This window comes from Anser cygnoides, chromosome 6 (assembly GCF_040182565.1).
Source record: "Anser cygnoides isolate HZ-2024a breed goose chromosome 6, Taihu_goose_T2T_genome, whole genome shotgun sequence".
Classification (NCBI taxonomy): Eukaryota; Metazoa; Chordata; class Aves; order Anseriformes; family Anatidae; genus Anser; species Anser cygnoides.
Window position 1 is genome coordinate 14915744 of NC_089878.1, and position 19915 is coordinate 14935658.

The following is a 19915-nucleotide window of genomic DNA, read 5'->3' on the forward strand; positions in this document are numbered from 1 at the left end:
AGACACAATATAGGACTGGCAGGAAACCTGTGTGCTTGTGGGCCAGGACCTGGAGCCCTCTGGAACTCTCTGGGATGGCCCTGGCCTTGCTTGAGAAGTAGACTCAAGCCCCTGATGACTTATGCAAGGTTTGTGGTGCTCTGCTTCTGCTGTCTTCCTCTATCAGCACATAGTTCTGTGCTCTGCTGGATTTCATGAAGTTTGAGGACTGTTGGTGAAAGCAGTCCTCTGGAGGTCTGTAGTTCAGACTTTGACTTCAGGCACATTTGTTACCAGCAGTAGATCAAGTCAGCTGTGCCTTTTTCTAGGCAACTCTTGAAGGCCTCCAAGGATGATATTTCAAGAGTCTCGTTGGCTACCTGTTCCAGTGGTATACCGTGCTGTTGGTGTAAATTTGTTTTCCTACTATCTAGATCGAGTTTCCCAATTGGTGACTGTTGCCCCTGTATAGCTCTACCAAGAAGAATTTGGCTGTTATCTTTGCAGTTAATTGAGCAGAAGTTACAGACTTTTGTTAGATCATTCTTCAGTGTCCTCTTTGCTAGACCCAGCCAGCTAAGCTACCTCAACATGTCTTCACATGCTCTAGGCTCCTGTGTGAACATTTAATAGTGCAGTCGACAAAGGACTTCAGTATCCCACCTGACAGAGCTTTTCAGTGCTTCTATCGCTTGTCACCTTCTTTGGCTGCACCTTAGCCAGTTATATGTTGCAACGCTCAGGTATTTCTTTCCCGGTGCACCCTGTATCTAGTTGTTCTTGCCTGCAACTTTAGAAGGCAACATTTTAATTGCTTCTAAATCCTGTATTTAAAAGATCCTATCTTTAAAACTGCCTAGAATGTGAAGTCTTGTAAAGGATGATTTGAATGCATGGACCTGTGGCAGTTCTGGAGTTTAGAACACATGGGTTTGTGGTATTTGTCTGGAATACTTCTGTGTTTTGCCCGTTGTTACTAATTGGTACTTGCTTTTGAATACTCAGAGAAACATGCATGCACATCTTCTGTGAGCTGGTGTGCAGGTAGTACTGCACATAAGCAAATCGGGTCAAAGCCAACCTAATGATTTGTATTTCTTGATCTGCATCAATCTCGTGCTAGGTGACTAGTGGTATGGCATGCAAGCCATTCAGTCTGTTTTGTTTGTTTCCCCATTTGTCATCAAATCAGGTTTATTCCTGTTCTGCTTTTTCCACTGTGTGGCAGATATATAGATCTTAGCACTTAAGAGGTTTAATTCGAATTGCTAGATCTTCTCATCCTGTTCCAAAAGTGTGAAGGGACTCTGGGTATTAAGGTCTTTTGAATCACTGGTAAATTTTGGACTTAATGGAAACAAGTGGAGTGTGCGTTCTTCTCCATGGGCTTCTGCTTCCACGAGAGGCGTGAGGAATTGCCGAGGAGCTGCGGGTCCTTATTAAAAGAGATCTTTATTAAAGAAGTTGTCTTCTCTCTTGTCTACCAGCTGCTAAATGTGAGCAGCTCTGTCACCAGTAGCATCTTTAGGGCCTTCTCCCAAAAGTAAATTTAGGTGCTATTAGTCATATGTCTGAAGTGGCTTCATCAGTGACACTGATCTAAATTAATCTGTGAAAACGGTAATATTTCTTGTGTCAAATGTAGTTAACACGAACTTTGAAAATACATCCAGAGCAGGTATTTTTTAAGTGCAAACTCAGGAATGTTGATTAGAAAATTAATGTATATTTTTTTCAAAACATAATTTGGTGACATGACACTAAATGCAAATGACCTTTGTAAAGAATATGACTATAAATATCCCATATTTTATCTAGATATGCTAAAACATTCCAGGAAAATAAAAATAAACCCCTTTGATTAAGGAACACATTAAAATCTCAGTATTCTTGTCCTGTGGACAGGTTGTCTCCCTTTAACCATTCAGTGTAGTTTTTAGAGAAATTTAACTTTAATGACATTCAAAATAGTTCTATTCAGACAACTATTAGCTTCTGAATGAAGGGACATCCCTGTCATTTGGGTACTGCTCTGATACCTCCATGGTCAAGAATAAAGGCATTAGTTCTCCCCAGTTTTTCCCCTCTCCTTCCTCAAGTATTCCCAGGCACTAAAAGAACCCACCTTCAGGCACTCCAGGCAGAAGGAAGAGTTGCCCTGGGTGGTGTGTTATGGTTAATAAATAAAAAAAAAAAAAAAAAAGAGCAGTTGAGTGAAACATGCTTTAGTAAAAACACTCTCTAGCGTTTGAGCAGAACGCAAACCTACTATGGGATGACTTTCTGCTGGTGTGCTAGAGCCAATTCTTCTGGGGGAAAGAGCGTATCTGCAGTGTGCTCTTTCTTGGAGGATCGTGATGTGGTATCTTGCGTCCTACCCTTTCTTGCTCTAAGGATGTTTCTTTTCTGTAGCTGTTGGCAGAGAAGGGCGTTTCAGTGTGCTTGCCTCAGGTCAGCTTCTGTGCTGAGCTGGCAAGGCACTGGGGAACATGCCAGCCCTGCATTCTCCCACCTGCCCAGCAGCACTGGCATGCCCCTGGCCAGCCAGCACCCAATGCTGGGAGCCTGCCTGTTTGGGTGGGAGGCTGTTTGGGGGAACTAGTCTGCAAGAAGAAATTGGAGGGAGGATAGCAAATTATTTAGGGCCAAGAAAGAGGTCACAGGAGGTTCAGGAGAGAAGTAAGAATATTCTGTCTCGTGTAAAAGGGATGGACTTGTGAGACTGATCTTTGGCTTTCCTTAGTTACCCGCTGATTCTCCAGCAAACTATCTGCTTTATGATACATTTTGCCACCAGTTCTGGCCTAGGGTTCCTTGGCACTCATAAAAAGTGCATCTCCCTAACCCGGAGATGTGGTGGTGCCTTATACATATGCTACTGCTGCTGTCAGAGGAAGACAGCTATTTCCATGCAACATCCAGTTAGGAATATCAACGTGTTGTCAGGCATAACTTACTGGCAGGGGAATTCACCTTCTTGAAAAACTTTCCAGGAGTTGTAGTACAAGCTCTGTTAGTCAGAATAGTTAGACCAGACAAAAAAAAAAACATAAATTTTCCAGTAAGGAGCAGTATGATAGAGGCAGATGAAGCATTGTTTTTTTATTATTTTTGTTTGTTTGTTTGTTTTTTTTATTTTTTTATTATTATTTAGTAGCTCAGTTCACTCTGAGAAGGCCTTTGAAACCACTCTTTCTTTCACAAACATCCTTTGAAACCTATTCTCAAAGGGATGCTACAAAGGTGATACTAGAGCTGAAATTCTATGTAGCAAGTTTATCTTTAAATCAGCTTTTGAGCATCTGTAGAGAGACTACTTGTATTTAACAAGGTCTTCTTTCCTGATCTGTTCTTCATTAAGCATGCCTAAGGAGCAGCATACTCTGTGGAAATGTATTATTTTGAATGCCTGTGTGCAGGGTTGTGAAATCCATATCAGGCAACTGGCTCTGCCTAAAACCAGAGCTCTCAGGTCTAGGTGCTAAAGATCATGTTTGAGTAATGTGGTTCGTGTCAGAGATCTTGTGGTTGAAGTGGACAATACCCAGCCAAATCAGGAAGGAAAACTGAAGCAAAATGAAATGGGACCTGACTCTTTTGCCTACCTGTCAAGCCCTCTGATCCAACAGCTTGTAGTCAGGATCCTGCTATGTAAGGGAATTGTTCCATACTTCCTGTGAGTAAGGCAGTTTTGAGTCTTTGAGTTCAGGGCCTCCTCATTAAGCAAGGGAGAATTTAAAATCTTTAATTTCCTGAAGCTTTTCAGTGAATGCTGTAGGGTACTATAATAGTTCCAGTTTCTTGGAACTGCTTTCTCGTTACACAGAAATCCTAGTCAAGCATGTATTGTCTGTAAACTATGCCATTGTTAACAGTAACTTCATAATGGAGCAAATCTTGCAATAGCAATATAGGGTTCAGATGTACCTGAAAAGAAATAGGGGAGAAATTAATGATTTCCAAACAAACAGGCTTGCTTGTGCGCTATGTCTGCATCCATCTGATTTCATTGTTGTGCCACCCTTACTTTTAGAGCGGGGCACATTGACAAGGGAATAGGTCTGGGGAGGAAACAGATGGTCAGAATATGTCAAATGCCTACATAATTGTCTAAGTGGAGTACTGAGGCTTAGACTGTTGTCCTTGTATTATGAAAGTAACTTGAGCTTTCTCTTCGAAAGAGCTGATCGATACTGCTTAACACTACTGCAGGAACTGCTGTAGCAAGTTCTGTAGAGTCATTCTCTAATTATATAGTTGTTGGTGTGTTTGGGAGGAAACTAGACTGCTCTAAACAATGATTTGGGAACAGATTCTTGTTAGGAAGATAAACACATCTCTGTTTACATAAGCTGCAGAGATGGTTGGAAGCATACTTTGTGTGGCTGCACTAAGGCCGATGTTCAGGCCTTGCCAAATGTAAGTGCTGCAGACAGATGGAACTCGGTGTCCCTAATGCTGCTGCCGTGCAGCTTGGCACGAGCACCAGTGGAAAGTAAGGTGGGTGTTATGCCAGCACAGCCTGGGCTCTTCCTTCGGCTTGATAGCAAAAGGTGTCATTCAGCACAGATCCCATCGCCTATGTGTTACGGTTCTTAGGACATTGTCCAAGGTGGGTCAAAGCTGCAGTGTCACAGAAAATCAGCTGCTGCTCCTAGTGCCATTTTCTTCTGTAACCCCCCGAGCACCCCTCCAGCACTTCTGCTGGAGCAGGCCTGTAGCTCAGGTAGCCCTGAGGCCAGGGAGGAGTGTGCTCATCACCCCAGGGAGTGTCACATCTCCTGTCTGAGCTCCTCTGTGGCAGCTGGGTGACGAGGAGGGTTCTGGCAGCGAGCAGGGGGGTCCTGCCCTCCCTCCTGCCTGGGTGAGGCCCTGGCGCTTTGCCAGCAGCGCAGGAAGGTGGTCTTGCACGGGGCTCTGCCCAGCAGCCTTCTTGTGCACAGGGCTTCCTCTGGGCACTTGTTGCAGGTCTGTAGCAACTGGGAGTGCCTCCAGGAGCTCTGCCCCCTGTGTGCTCACACAGCTGGGGGTAAAAGTTCTCTCAGTGAAGAAAATGCCCCTGCTGTTAGAAGTCCTGTGACTTATTTGGCTGTGCTGCAGCTCCACGAGGCGTCCTGGTGCTGTCGTTTGCATTGGACACTGGTGGCTGATTTGTTTGGTTTTCTGGAATACTGGATGTGTTTTTTCTGGGAATAGTGGAGCTTTCGTGTAATAGTTAAGAACGTTTCAATGTTCCGTGAATCCGTAGCATCCTAATGTGTATTGAGGAGTCTCTTCTAAAGGGTGGATACTAAAAACCTCAGCCTTGATGGTCCAAAGACCAAATCAATGGAAAACTGTCTTGAATTATTAAGGTCAGTGCCTATTCTGTTTCATGGCAAATACTCAAAATTATACCTCCGATCTAATGTGTGAGGGCAAAATGCTTGAGGGTATGAATTCGTATCTCCATACAAATGCAAGTGTGCGCAGAATACTTTGAAAGGAATCAAATGGGAAAACATGGAGCTGTAAGTTGTCAGTCCATTGCTTTTTGCAATGGATATGGAAACAAGTTTAGCACAGCTGCCATGAAGTCCTTGTTTTTCAATTTCTCCTGTTTTCTCTGAAACTTAAGCAATGCGAATAGCACTAGGTTTGAGTTAGCCAGATGCTTTTCATTCCTGAGAAGAAAGTGGTCATCATCTAAACTGGAAAATAGGAAACTAGTCAAAAATGCTGTTCACTTGTGTGGTTACTTAGCTGGACGCTGTCCAGGTTAGACTGCGGAGACTCCTCTCTGCAGGAGAGGAGAAACTGATGTTAGGGACCCACAGAACGCAGCCAGCCTGTAAAGTAATGTGTGTGCTATGTGCTCATTCCTTGGTCCTCAGTTAAAAGCATGGCTTTAATAAGCTGCCTTTCTGGACTTCTCTGTGTTCAACAAGTTCTGTGCAGGACTGCAAGTGATAGACAAAACCTACAGATGAAAACTTACTACTTCTTGGTCCCAAAAGCAGATTCAAAGATCATAAACTTTGGTCTGATGGCTGAGGAAATCAGTAAATGTATGATATGAACAGTAAGTGTATGATATGTGAACAGTTAGGGGAATTTTTTTCAAGTGGTGCAGTGTTGCGCTTGTGAAGCCTGAAAACTGGACTTGGACCAGGCAAGTTGTTCTGGTTTCTGACCATCCCCAGTTTAAGTGTCACATAAAGGGGACCGATTTCCCTTGGTTGGCACATCTGACTAAACCTGGCTTCTGGGGGGTGCAGGAGACTACTGGGAGATGGGGACAACTCCCCAGGTTGTGTGATGGGAGCTCGGCATGGCTGTGCTTGTGAAATGGAGGTAAAACCCACCGAGTTGTCTCATGCTTTGAGTTACCAAGCTTGGCAGGGCACCTCTTGTACTGGCTCAGAAAGCACGTACTACAGCACAGCCTAATATGCTACTAGTGGTAAAGTTGAGGGGCATCCCGTGACTTATGAAAAAAATAAGCTATTTTAAAAGACAATTTTAACAGGGATTTTAAGCGGACTGGTACATGATTACTGTGTTTCTGCAGTCAGAGCATTCGGAACAATGTTGCCTTCAGCAGTGCACAGTTGCTCAGAAGTAACACATTAAGGGGATGTCTGCACTAGCCTGATAGAGTCCTTGTACTTACCCAGAAGCCATGTTATCTTCTTGCGTTACATGCTTCCACTAAATACCTTTTTCAAAAAACCTAACATCTGAAGATGCACTGCTTTGCTTGCTGAGCTCTGAACAGAATTGTAGTATGTGCAGCTTTAAGATAATCTCATTGTGTGACCTTTTGCTTTCAATAGTGTTGGTTTTAGCATCATTACTTATTAAAATGTCTAGTTGTTTTTTTTCTCCAAGCTTTCTGAAGGCACTTAAACAGTCTCTATTGTATTCCTGATGAATCATGTTTAATTATTTTTTCAGCTCTTGGGGGTAGGAATCTATAATAAGTGAACGTGGAATAAAAGAGGGGTTTTCTGCTTTGTACAACATGACTTGCTGCTGTGTTTTGTTGGTTTGTTCTTAACAGTAAGTGCCCCAGGAAGATCACTCTTCAATATTTCTTGGTGTATTAGTGAAAGGTTTCTAAATTTTAAAGAATAATTCATGTTTCTTGCAAAATCAAAAGCATTTATGAATCCCTTATTGCTTTTGTGTTTGTATGCTGCAAAGGGCTTAACTCCTATCTTAGGACTGACTGTCTACTGTAATTATAGTAAGAATGTCTGTATGGTAATATTGTTTATAGACAAATCCTTCTGTGTTCAAATGACAGGAAATGAAAGTGGATGATAGATCCATTAATGATAGTTTTCCCTTGCTCTGCACTTCTAAATGAGAAGTATGCTTCCGTATGTAACTGTTGCAGGACTAAGAGAAGAGACTAATTTTTTTCCTTGTCTGGGGCTGGAGAAAGCAGAATTAGTTGTGTGTGGGGGAGAGAAACTGAGTTTCTTTCAATAATCCATTAACATTATGACCATAGTATCTACTAAGGCCTTTAAAACACTTTTTTTTAAATTACTTCAGACTTCAATTATTCAGATTTTTTGAAATGTAAAAGGCTCTCCTCAACTAACTAATGCATACAGCTCTCCTTCAACTCACTGAAGCCAGCAGAGGGGTGTAAAGCAGGCACAGCAGCCTTCCTTCCCTGCCTGCTCAGCCCTGTGCTCTGAGGCTTGAGCCCCACGTGTGTCAGAAAGTGTGTGCACAACATCCTCTTGTAGAGGGACCCTTGCTGTGAGATGTGACAAAGTTTGAGAGATCTTCAAGTCAAAGTAAATTCCTGCCAGTTTCCACTGCTGTAACTGTGATGATATCTTGCACAAAATTAAACAAAACTGACAATAAATAAGGAAAAAGTGATTGAAAAACTAAAAACTCCGCCATTCCATGTTCATGATGCTTTTAATACTCATCTTGCTAAGATGCAGAACAAAGACTATTGAATTTCCATTCGTTAGCAGCCAACAGGATATGAATGAGTATTAACCACAAACAAAAAATGATTTATAACATCAAGTTGTGCACTAAAAAAAAATAATTACAAATCACTTTTAAAAGAAAGAATAACAGTGGAAGCAATAATGAATATAAAACATGATTGAGTAGGCTTAAAACATAACTTCAAGTATTCTACGGCATTTCTTCAGACATTTGTCTTGAATTTGTTTGTGCAATACCCATCTTTGCATAGTAAAGAAAAATTTGTTAAATTCCAGCCTTAAGTAATCTGTTTCTTTTAACATGCACCTATACGTCTGTTAATTTGCCTAGCAGACTTCTCTTTTAGGAGGATCAGATCAATTCAGTGAGATCATGCAGCAAACTGGAATGAGCTATAGTTACCAGTTTCTTGTCCAGATGAACAGATAAATAATGGAGCAAATGTACAGTGGGCAAAATGCAAACATTGCTGACCATATCTTTTTTTGATGGCGCTGTGATGAACAAATTAAATGCATACGTACTTTCCAAAGCACAGCAAAGACATGATGTAGAAAATCAACGCCTAGCTAAAACAGCTTTTATTGTCTAATACCACAGAAAGCACTTCAGCCTGGACCCACTCTGTGCCGTGTTATCACTTACATTCTGTACACACAGGGCAGAAAGCAAATGTGTTCTTCCACATACAGGCAACGGCTGGTGAGTGGAGCACAAAATAGGTCAAGAAATCATAATTCCTATGAAACTGCTGGTGTAAATTAAAAGTTACTCCAGCACTGAATATATGTACATAGTATTTGGGGACCACTGTGGTCTGATTTAAAACATCACATCGCACATTTACAATGTTGTTTGTGAAATGCTCCTCAAAGGTTTATTACACAGGTAGTTTACATATATTCAGTTGAGTTTATGTAATTTTTGGTAACCACTGGTATTTCAGTTGGGGTTACACCTACTTTGGGAGCAGAACTCTTAAAGTTGGGGATTATGTTCCCAAGAAAACTAAGTTTAGAGGACATTGATATATTTGCAAGTGTTTTTGGTTTGCCATAGAATTACTGTCACTAACTTAATTCTGCTTGAAGTCAGGCAGGAATTTTTCAGAATATGATTTATAGTATATGTCAATATTGACTACCTGTGTGCAGCACCTTTAATCCATAATGTAGTAAGTGTTTAATGTGATTATGTTAAAGCTGTTTAGAAACATTTAATAATAACTGTCAACCAAAACAATACATTGTAGTTCTCTTGTGAGACTGTTGGATCCAACATCATAATAAGAAATAACTGAAATGAGAAAGGTTTTCTTCTTTAACTTTTTTTGTAAGTCACAAGATATCTGCAGCATTGTTTTCTGATGGTCTGACTCTTAAAGCTAACTCAAGAGAGAGATTTTTCACTGAACAAAGATGGAGTATGTTGTAAAAGTGGACTTCCATAGTTACTAATATCCAACCTTTAAATAAAAAAAATACAGAAGAATCTTTAATTCTGATTATTTGTTATAGCAATGAAATTTTCAGGCCACTTCACTTACATAATTTATTTCATGTAAGTTTTAAATCAAGATAAAAAGGGTGAGCCAGACATTACAGATCTATAAGGGAGTCCTAAACTAGCTTCATACCTTTCTCATGTCAGATATACCCAGGGTAGCCTGGTTACTACAGGAGCAGTACTGCTGCTCTGCAAAAATCTGTTTGTAGACAAGGTATACCTAAAAAAATAATTACAACACAACCTCCCCCTACAATTATATGGGGTTTTTGCACATTTTGTTACTAGGTCTCAGTAGCAAAGTGTCAAAATACTAATTTTGCGTTATACCTGGAAAAGTGGAATGCATCAAGGAGATACAGGGAGTGAGTCAGAAGTGTCAGGCATCTTTGCAAGTTGGTTTTGGTGGGCAGAAGGGAAGAGGAGAATAACTTGTTCCAAGCTTTTCATATTGTGAGTGTTTTAAGGCTTATTTAAGTTTTTATTTCACAGAACCTAGACAAAAACACACAAAGCTATAGTTTAAAAAAAAAGCTTGGCACTTTTGTGATTAATTTGAGGGTGTCACTTTCTGACATGGTATTACAGAAAATCTGCCAAAAAAAAAAAAACAGCCAAAATAAGAAATAATCCAGACTTACAGTCAATATGTAGGTATGCATTTACACACTTTCATTGGTTTTGGTTTCAAGCATTCAAACTTTAGACCATGTATGTTTGGTGTCAGAACTCCCTGCATCTGCATGCTATTCTCTGCCTTTTTTGGGCAAGCCCAGAACACTCGCTGTACAACATGCTACAGAAGAAAGGGGGAGCAAAGAAAACAAAAACAAACCCAACATCAAAAATAGATTTACGTAAAGAATAGAACCTTTTTATATGGAAATCCTTTTTCTCTCTGTATATATATAATCTGTGAAAATGATACATCAAAAATCTTATTTCCATATTTACACTTTTTCCTTCTTGGAAGAACTACATCCATCACTCAATAACTTCCCTACCCAACAGACTCCTGGCCCAGGACACCAAACAAAGCGGACAGTGAGCTCATAGAGCAGGAAGCTCTCAAGTCCAGTGACAGAGCACGCTGTATGGCTGCGAGGTTTGCCAGAGCCTGGTACCAAGGTACCAACTTTCCAGTGGTTTGTATTTATCGGGCTGCAGATTCTGCTTGGGGTCAGCTTGCTATGTCAGTTGTTTGTGATGTGAGCCATGCAGGTTACCCTTTTGTAATTAGCTCCTCATGCCACAGGAGTTTGTTAAGAAAAAGGAAGTCATGCGAACTCAGGTGAAGTTAGAATGCCAGCAGGCTGGGAAAAAAATCTTTTGCTATTTCATTATTTTGGAATAGTTCTCTCATTGTACTTGGTCTGTGTGTCTCCTCCTTTGCTTGAGAAAAGGGAAAAAAAAAACTGATTGTGAAACTGTTTGCTTGTAATGCTTATCAGTTAATGTTAACAAGAGAAGGGTGAATGGAGGAAGTATTTTGAACTTATCTCCAAAAAGGACAGTTTTCTATCTTCTCATTTCCTAACATCCCAACATTGTGGTTGTAGCTATTGTTTCTTATGTTCTTCCTTATTGATTTAGTTCCTGCACAGCCACAGCAAAGATACCATACCCAAAATCCGGTAGTGCAAGAAGCAGCATTTTGAATTACATCTCTTCAGATAGGGCCTTGTTGACTTGGATCGAACCTTCGTTTTTTGACATTTCTTCCAGGTTGCATCAAAAGGAGTAGAAAAGGGGAGGAGGAAAAAAAAAAAGCAAAATATTAGTTAGATATTACATGAACAAAGCCAATGCTAAGGTCATAGTAAAGTAAAAAGCTCACACTGTGTCAGCTTAACAAGTCACCTTTCCAAGAGGTAACAATTCAAGGAATTTGGTTGCAGGCTTCCTGTAGCACAGCATCAAGTATTAATTTCCTTATGAAGTTTAAAGATCACACTGGCATATGGAATTCAGTTTTTTTTCTGTAGCACTTTAATGCTCTAAATTTGTAGAAATGTTCAGACCATAGTAATGTTTGTCTACTAGGCCAAGAAAGCATGCATATACCTAAGTGGAATCGAGTCAATAGTAAATATGTAAGCACACAGAGACTTTAGTTCTCATAGCAGGTGCCCATCTTTGGTTATTCCAGAATTTATTTTGCATGTTCTCATGCAAGGAAAACATGAGAACCTCTGTGAGCATTTACCACACTATTGACCACAACTGCTGTGAATCTCAGTAAGGTGCAAAATATAGCAAAGACATTGCACTCGAAGGAGACTGGACAGCTTTACACATTGCACGGTCAGAATTTAATGTTAATAGCGGATAGCGACCTGGTAGGTGATATCCAGTCTCCTACGATACTGATATCCTATGTCAAACAGCAAGACACCACAAAGCAACAACAAAAGTTAGGTGCAACCTCCCCAGTATCTGGCTTTATGTGGGGCATCAAGCAAGGGGCTCATGCATTTAGTTCTCACATTGGGCATATGCACCACTACCGCCACCAAACTGACATGCAAAAAATATGAAACAGGAATTCATTAATTCCCTAAAAGCTACACATCATCCCCAGGATTTTCTAGTTTCTGCAGCCTGCTAACTACCATCACTGCTGCCATGTTAAATATACAATACATGAAGTTTTCCTAGTGGATCAAGACACTAATGGATGTGTGCAAAGGTAACTTCTTTTTGAGAAGACTGTCAAAGACTGGTAGGCATCCTTTGTTTTGTATTTTCTTTGGGTACCAGTGCCTGCATTTTTGTAAGGTGCATGCTTTGTAAGAATTGTTGGCTTCTGAGATATCACTATATTCATTTTTATTTTTTTAAGCATGTCCCCTCTAGGAGTACTGTACTAACACTTCATTTGAATTAAGTTGACTTTACTTAAATACCTCAATCCATCCTCCTCTGTAATACGGTTAAATATGAGGTAAGATTTTATTTTTATTTTTTTCAGGCCATCTTGCAGAAGCTGCATGGTAAGCAGTATGAATACAGTAACTTGGTTAAATGTGACTTAAAACGTGCTTTGCATATACTTATGCAAACTTAAACCTGCCTGTTTCAATGTGAGAAGGGTATCTGCTTCTTTTTCCCCGTCCTCCCTTTAAACACTGTTTAGGATACCCAAATTCAAACACTAGTGATGACCAACTAATTAGTCAGTCCCTTAAAGCAAATCATCACTGCATGTAAAAAATCTGGATGACATAACTTGTCCTCTTACTCTAAGGAAAGTATCATCTTCTAGTTAGTTTTAAGTGTACAAGTCATTAAAACCTGTACCAAATTACATTCTGTTATCTGAACTTAATTAAACCAAGAAGTATATTTTTTTTTTTTTTTAAGTCTTAGAGCAAGCTACAGAGGCCAGATCTGTATTTCATCCATCTGAAATACACATTTCAAGGAATAAGATACTAATCAAATTACTACCTTTCTTCACTTAGGATATTCTGCTAAGAGTGTTATTAGGAGGGAGAAAAAAAAAAAAAAACAACACCTGAGGAACCAAAAGAACACTTAAGACAGGAGCCTGAAACAGCCTCTGAAACACTGAGCATCAGTTACAGTGCCCCTACGGCAGCATAGTACACATGCAAAACATTAAGAGCTTGCCACAGATCTCTGCTGCAGTCTTAGTACTTCACAGAAGTAAGCAGGTGCTTCCCTGACCTGCCTTAGATTCATCCTGAATCATCAGCCATTTTAATACTACAATGAAGGCAGCAGTGTTTCTTAAATCAGCAAATAGAACCAGTTGCTATCTTCCCTAAGAAAATTAGAATGAACAGAAATGGAACTAGATGATTTTCAGATCCTGGATATTTGCAGCCCACGCCATTTTATAGCTATGTATTATAAAAGCAAAAGTTTTCACACAGTATTAGGCTAAACTTCAAGTAAGCTTCAGCAAAATCATTTTGACTCTGATTCAATCACATCATCTAACTAGACACATCTCCAGGGCCTGTTTCATACATGCTATTTTCTTGGGCCCGTGTCCATGCCCAGTCAGACAATAGACAACTGTAGCATTTGAAAAACAGAGGCTTTGAGTACTCTGCCCGGGACACAAGCAGCGCTGCTCTGCACTAGTGCATGCTGAAAGCTGTTTCAAACACTGTACTGATAGAGCCTAAGACACAAGGTACATGGATGTCTGCCTTAGAAAAATCAGTGGGGTATTTCAATGTATGACAGCAACTATCTGTGATACACAACTCCAACTGATTACTGAACTAATCTCCTTTAAAATTCTTCCCTCTATCTGAAAATAAAACAAGTTTGCTTTCTTTAAACAGTGTATTCAAAGCGAACTGGGGACCATCTGTGGGGAAACCAAATAGCAGGGCAAGCAGAAGAGACCTGTAGGGAAGGCCACATAAGAGAATGATACTGTTTCCTAGTTTGTTGTTCATGTGGAAAATCTTTAAGAACATTAACTACTTTTTGCATTTAACATTTTAATGCCTAGTTAAATAATGATAGTCAGACTTTCAGTCTGTAATCTGACCAGAAAAAAATCTCTAACAAAAACAAAATTATAGATGATTCTGAACCAAAAAACATACTACACTGTAATATGATAAAGTATAATACTGCATAACATGGTTATTGTTACAAAGGAAAAAATACTTCAGAGAAAAAAAGATGTTTTTAAAAAAGGCTGGATATATGCAAGAAATACCTTTCTGTAATCCTCTGCATTTCTTTTCCCCGCTAATTAGGAACATGGTTACACAGTATATTACTTGCAAATCCTCTACCGAAGTATTTAAAGATTTGTCCAAAGCCAGTATTTCAATCATTTAAAATAGCCAATGCTGTCATAAGCATTCTTAAAGCATGGTTCAAATGCTGGTCAAGAGATTAAATAAATGACCCTTTTGCTATTAAAAAAAATAATTGAAATTAACAAAATGAGAGGCTAATATTAAGATTAGTAGCTTAAAATAAAATGCTGACCTGCTGTTTATTGTACTAGTTTGGAAAAAAAAAAAGTGAGAAAATGCATAATTCGATTCTGATACTGATGTTTATGTAGGTAGTGGCTGTATCTAGGTCATGATACATGCTTTAAGGCAGTGCTGCATGAAACCTACTTCCTCACAAAGTCTCCAATAACATTCTTAGTACCTTACCTTCCATAAGCTTTTGGGGTCTACATGCATCTGCATGGACCAGACAAAAATATGGCATCTCTAAGGACTAAGCAAGTTTTTAGTTCAACCGTTAATCCTCCATTTAAAAAACAGAAAACCCTGGAGCTCTTTAGCTACGAAAAAATTGCTGGAATTATACAGAATTGTACCTACAATCAGTTCTTCTCTATCAGCCGCTTACGCCTTGTGATACAACAAGAAGCAGTTTTTCAAGCACATTTACATCACTTTTACTAGCATTGATTCTTAGCACCATTACTTTATTACTAAAACCGTCTTACTGTTAAAGTCGATAACAAAAGCATTTAATTGGCTTATATTATTGTAGTAGCTTTGCAAATGTACATGAATATATGCTAGAAAAATAAGCAAGCATATGGCCCTGAAACTGACATTGCAGCCAATGCAGAAGGCCCACATAAAAAATACTCTCATCGTAAAATTGCCCTATGTGGTTCCTGTATAAGATGCCATATACTGAAATCTTGCACAGACTTGCTACATCAAAATCAATGTCACGTTTCATGAATGCCTTATTTCTGTATACTGCCTAGCAGAGTTCCGATAGAAACATACAGGACTTCCTTTAATGCAGTCTAAACCCCAGCAGCTTTAGAAGTACTATGCGAAGCTCAACCAAAATAAAATCTATTTCCTAACAAGGTCTCCACTCACAGCTCTGCTTGGAGTTGCCTTTAACTCCAAACCACCAGAAAGGTTCTGTAAGGCTCTATGCACCCAAAGATTGTCAGACAACTTTTTTTTCCTTCCCTATTCCATCCACATGTCAACTTCATTAGAAAAATTAATCTAGAATTCATTCTTGTAAATTGACTGTAAATTTTTGCCTCATTTCTCTAAACTTGCATCAAGCCTACTTTTATGCTTCCCTTGCAATCCTCCCCCCCGCCCAGTTCATGAACAAAATTTGCTTAGTTGCAGCTTACGTTTGATTTGGACTTGACACCACAGTATCGTATGTTCATATGAAAATCTGATAACCTGTGAAACAGAAATCACATCTCCCAGTTTGTAAAGCATTAGCTACCTTCTCTCATATTTGCATATCACTTGCTTAAAATGGAAAAGTTAAAGTCCTCTATTATCCTCATCTGTCCCTCCAGATATATTTAAAGCAAAGTATCAGAGGGTCTACATATGCAAGACCTCTTTTGTATACAAAAGTTGAAAAGCCTCCAACCCCCAGAAGAAACATGCACTTCAAGCTGTGAGCTAGGCCAGGCCAGTGTTTTTGAGGTTCTGCTACAGAATGAATGCTTGTATTTGGTCTTTTGAGAATAGCAACTTCGAGACTTTTCCAATACAGATCCTCTATAGGTATAATGAGCTTTATATTTGGGCAAAAGATTGACAGCAGGATGCAAAGAAGAACAGGTGCTACAGTGCTGATGAAAAAGACCTTCAGTCCAGGCCAAAGGCTGGTAAGGCACAAGACAGATAAAGAACAGTTTAGAGTTTACCTAAAATTCAGAATCACCTAAAGTTTTTATGTTTTAATAGCTTGTATTGTGTTTTAAACGAATAATACATTTGTAATGCAAAAAGTAATTTAGGGATAAATACTGTGTCTAGAAAGTACATGACTTGTTGTTAAGCAGACATATGTCTGATGGCATAATACAAGTCCAAAAATACTTCTCAACAAAATGTAGTTTGGTTAATTCCCATGGGAAGTTGCAATAGTGGCGATTCTGAGATTATCACTTTAGAAGTGCATACATTGTTGTTCTCAATAAATCGAAAAAAAATTAACAAATGTTTATAGCCAAATTTTCTGCAAGGCTTGTGTATTTAGTTAAAAAGGTAACTGTAGTAAAATGTAAAAATAAAAAACAATCAGTTCTGCATCTAACCTGAAAATTTTCTGCATTGCTTATATGCCTTATTTAGGTAAAAAGACAACTCTATCCTATAATTCTGCATTTTATAGGACATGGTTTAAAAAAAAAAAAGTATTTGTTAATACTACAGAGTGTATTTGATACATACAAAAGGTTTGTAAAAAGCTTAAGGCACAGACTGGACCTTTAGACATGAGATCTTTCGATCCATCAAATGGGAAGAATCCCAATTCCTTAATTTGTTAACACCACATACAAATCCAAATCTGTCACTGCATGTTCTAAAATACATACCTCATTTGGAATCTCTCCTTTTGAACACAAATTTGATGCAGAAACACAATAAAAAATGCATAAATACTAAAAACAATTATTTAACTAAATGGAAAATATTTATCTGTCATAATATGAGACACAATGGTAAAGGTATGGGACTATATTAAAGCTACATTGTTTTGAAATGTCCTGTGGTAGCTTACAAATACTGGAGACCGAACCAGGGGTATTTATTGTACAAGAAAGTGGATTTATTTAACTGAGAAACTGTAAAAAAATAAAAACCATCTCAAGGTAAGTCTATCAGCAGGTATTAAAAAGGCTTATAAAGATCATACATATACACCCAGGGCTAAAAATTGACTGATGTTTTTATACACTTCGTATTTAATCTTTTCTTACTGAAGTAAATGAGGAGCACTGAACACCAGTGCTCTGACTCCCGCTAGGCACACACAGAGCTCTGCGGCTTGCGCCAGTGCCAGGGGAAGCGCAGGGAGCACTACATCCGCCTGCTCCAGGCCAGCTCCAGGTGCAAGGCATGAAGCCCTGAGCAAGTGTTTAGAGAAATACTAGAATGAACGCAGCAGGGGCTGGGTCTTTCTGCAAACCCTGATACTGACAGGCAGTGCAACAGGAACAAATAATTGTCTCTTCCAGCAGAGTGTGCAAACTCTGTTTTCAGCTGGGCTGAAAGATATTTATTTTGCTTCTATATACAGGTGTAATTAAGGTCACCAGACGCTATGAAAATGTAACAGTCAAACAGAAGTAAACATTTTCAGGTGACCTCTGAAAGTGAATGAACAGAGAAAATAATGATCGGGTCATCTTTATATTTTTATATCCTTCATCAATTAGAATTTTTTTTCCTCAAGTCATACATGGAATATGAATATAGATAATATATAACATTATTTCAATTATTATAAAAAATGATTATTGAGGAATTATACTTTATTGTTCTATCATGACTTATTCTTAATTCATGTTACTGAAAAGCAATAGCAACTTGAATAGCATGAAAACTTACTTTTTTCTGTGCTTCCATGAATTGTAAGGTTAAAGCACTGGTTCTAAATTTAGATCCTTTTTACCAAATATGGACCATGCATGCATATAGACCTGACACTACAAAAAAAAAATCAGTAATTAAGTATCTTTGCACAAGACTCTCTTTAATGGTCACAAGTAGAATGACCATCACGTTACTGTTGATAGCTGTAAGACACGTTGAACTAGAAACAGGTGAGAACAGTTCTTACCTCTCAGGAGAAACTTTGAGGCTTCAAAGTGTTATCTCTAAAGCTAAGCTGAAATTTTATTAAAATTGTGATTCAGTAATAAAAAACAAGCAGCCAGAAACGAAAGTTAGCTCTGGTATTTCTGAGACAACTGTTTCAGTAATGCATTTTTGTTACTGAAAACTACTTATGTACTGCCACCACTTACCATTTTCACTTAAGAAATTAGATTATTTAAAAAAAATCAGTTTTAAAGTTCTATTGCATTCAAAAATAAAAGCTTCCCAAGAAATTTATCTTTTGGGAATTTTAACCACTGTATTCAATTGAGAGAGAACAACACTACTAACTGGAAATTAAAAAAGAGCTTGCTTGCTAATTGCTGGGATGAATTCTTGAATGTTAAATTGTTTCTTTTATTGTTCTTCAACTTTGCACCCTGATGACATTGGCTAGTTTTGAATCCATTTCCTCCTCTTGTTCAGCACATGCCTAATTCTCTCTCTTGTTATTGTTTGTGGGAGGGGGTTACTTAAAAATCTTGTAGCAGGAACTCAAAATTTAGTGATGTAAGCAAGAAATAGAAATGCCATAGCCACTGAAGAGAAGACATGCGGCATTGCTTACTTAAAGCCCCATCCTGTCCCCCCAAGGACAATAGCTGCTACCAGGATGGCACCAGCGATGGAGCCTATTATAAGATTGGTGGCACTAGGACCTGTGATAAAGGATTACGGTAAGAAAGACAAGAACCAACCACTGTATTCACATTAAGTGAAGCAACTGAAGGGTAGTCAACAATTCAAGAAATACAGACAGCACACAAGGTGATGTCTGTAGACAATTTCAGCAGGCCCAACTTACTTTTAATAGCAAGAATGAACAAAGCTGTTGGTCTCTGCCCTGTGTGCTATGTTGACTTCTACCACAGATAGAATCTAATATTAGACAGTAAATTCTGTTGTGACTTATTCCATCATCTAGTGAAATAACTTTAACTGAGGACACTAAGAAATCTGTAAATAATTCCTTAACTGAAAGGTAACATTATAAATGCTATACGTTTTATGACTACAGCAAGTGAAAAAAAATCACCCCCCCCATTTATTTTTTAAGTAGACCCTAAAAGGTGGTAGACATTTTAATTTGAGCTGAGAGCATCTAGTACCACTTGCTAATCAGAGTCCAGACTCCCTACCGTTAACGTCAATGCTAAATTTACAAACAATTGTTTGACAAAGGAAAGGATTATATAATAAGGAACAGAAGTTGACATAAAAGCTGTATTCCCATTAAGCTTTCCAAACATCAAAGCATCTCTTCATCATCCTCAATAAGCTACTTAACAACAAAGTGGGGAAGGGTGGAGCAGGAAAAAAAGCAACAAAAAGCAGCAGCACAAAATATATTTGTGCACTTCTCTGAAAAGGCAAGAGAACACCTAAATAAGAAATTCATAATTGACCCGTAAGTGCTCTATTTACACAGGGTGGAAGAAAACAGACAATAGATTTGAGTATTTTACCATTTTAATTGCTCTACACAAAAATTACCTATCGAGTACTCTTTGATGTAAAGCTAATTGCATCTGAGCTCAAGACAAAATAAAACCAACACAACAGTTCTTTTGCAGCATATTGCACACTGTGTTTAAACACTTAAATATCCAGGAATAGCCTTCAAAAACAGTTCTTACCTCCTATCCCAGTCTCTCAAAATCAACACTTCAACACAGCAATAAAAAAAATTACTGTTTTAAATGTTCTGAAGCTGAGTTTTGAAAGCTATCAGACAGCTAAAATAAAAAAGAAAAAGTAGCAGCCAGAGATCAGCAAAGGAAAGAGAAAGGGCAACTGCAGTAGCTCAAAGTTTTAAGCTGTTAGGTCAGTATCCCAAAGCCTTCTGT

At 38.7% G+C, this 19915-nt stretch overlaps 1 protein-coding gene across 8 annotated transcripts in view; it reads right to left on the bottom strand.

The window, feature by feature from the left end:
* Positions 1–7883: 7883 nt before the first annotated feature.
* Positions 7884–19915, bottom strand: part of ADAM23 (ADAM metallopeptidase domain 23) — a 77554-nt gene continuing 65522 nt past the window's right edge. For 4 of the 8 annotated variants that reach the window (XR_010832193.1, XM_048047192.2, XM_048047187.2 and 1 more), the window contains one exon: positions 7884–11165. Coding sequence is in view for 7 of the 8 variants with exons in the window: in XM_048047192.2 (XP_047903149.1) it covers positions 11037–11165 (129 nt within the window). In the remaining variant the exon portion in view is untranslated. Of the gene's footprint in view, positions 11166–15574; positions 15630–18636; positions 18728–19915 lie in introns of all 8 variants that reach the window. The other 4 variants (XM_066999122.1, XM_048047186.2, XM_048047191.2 and 1 more) reach the window with 3 other exon arrangements.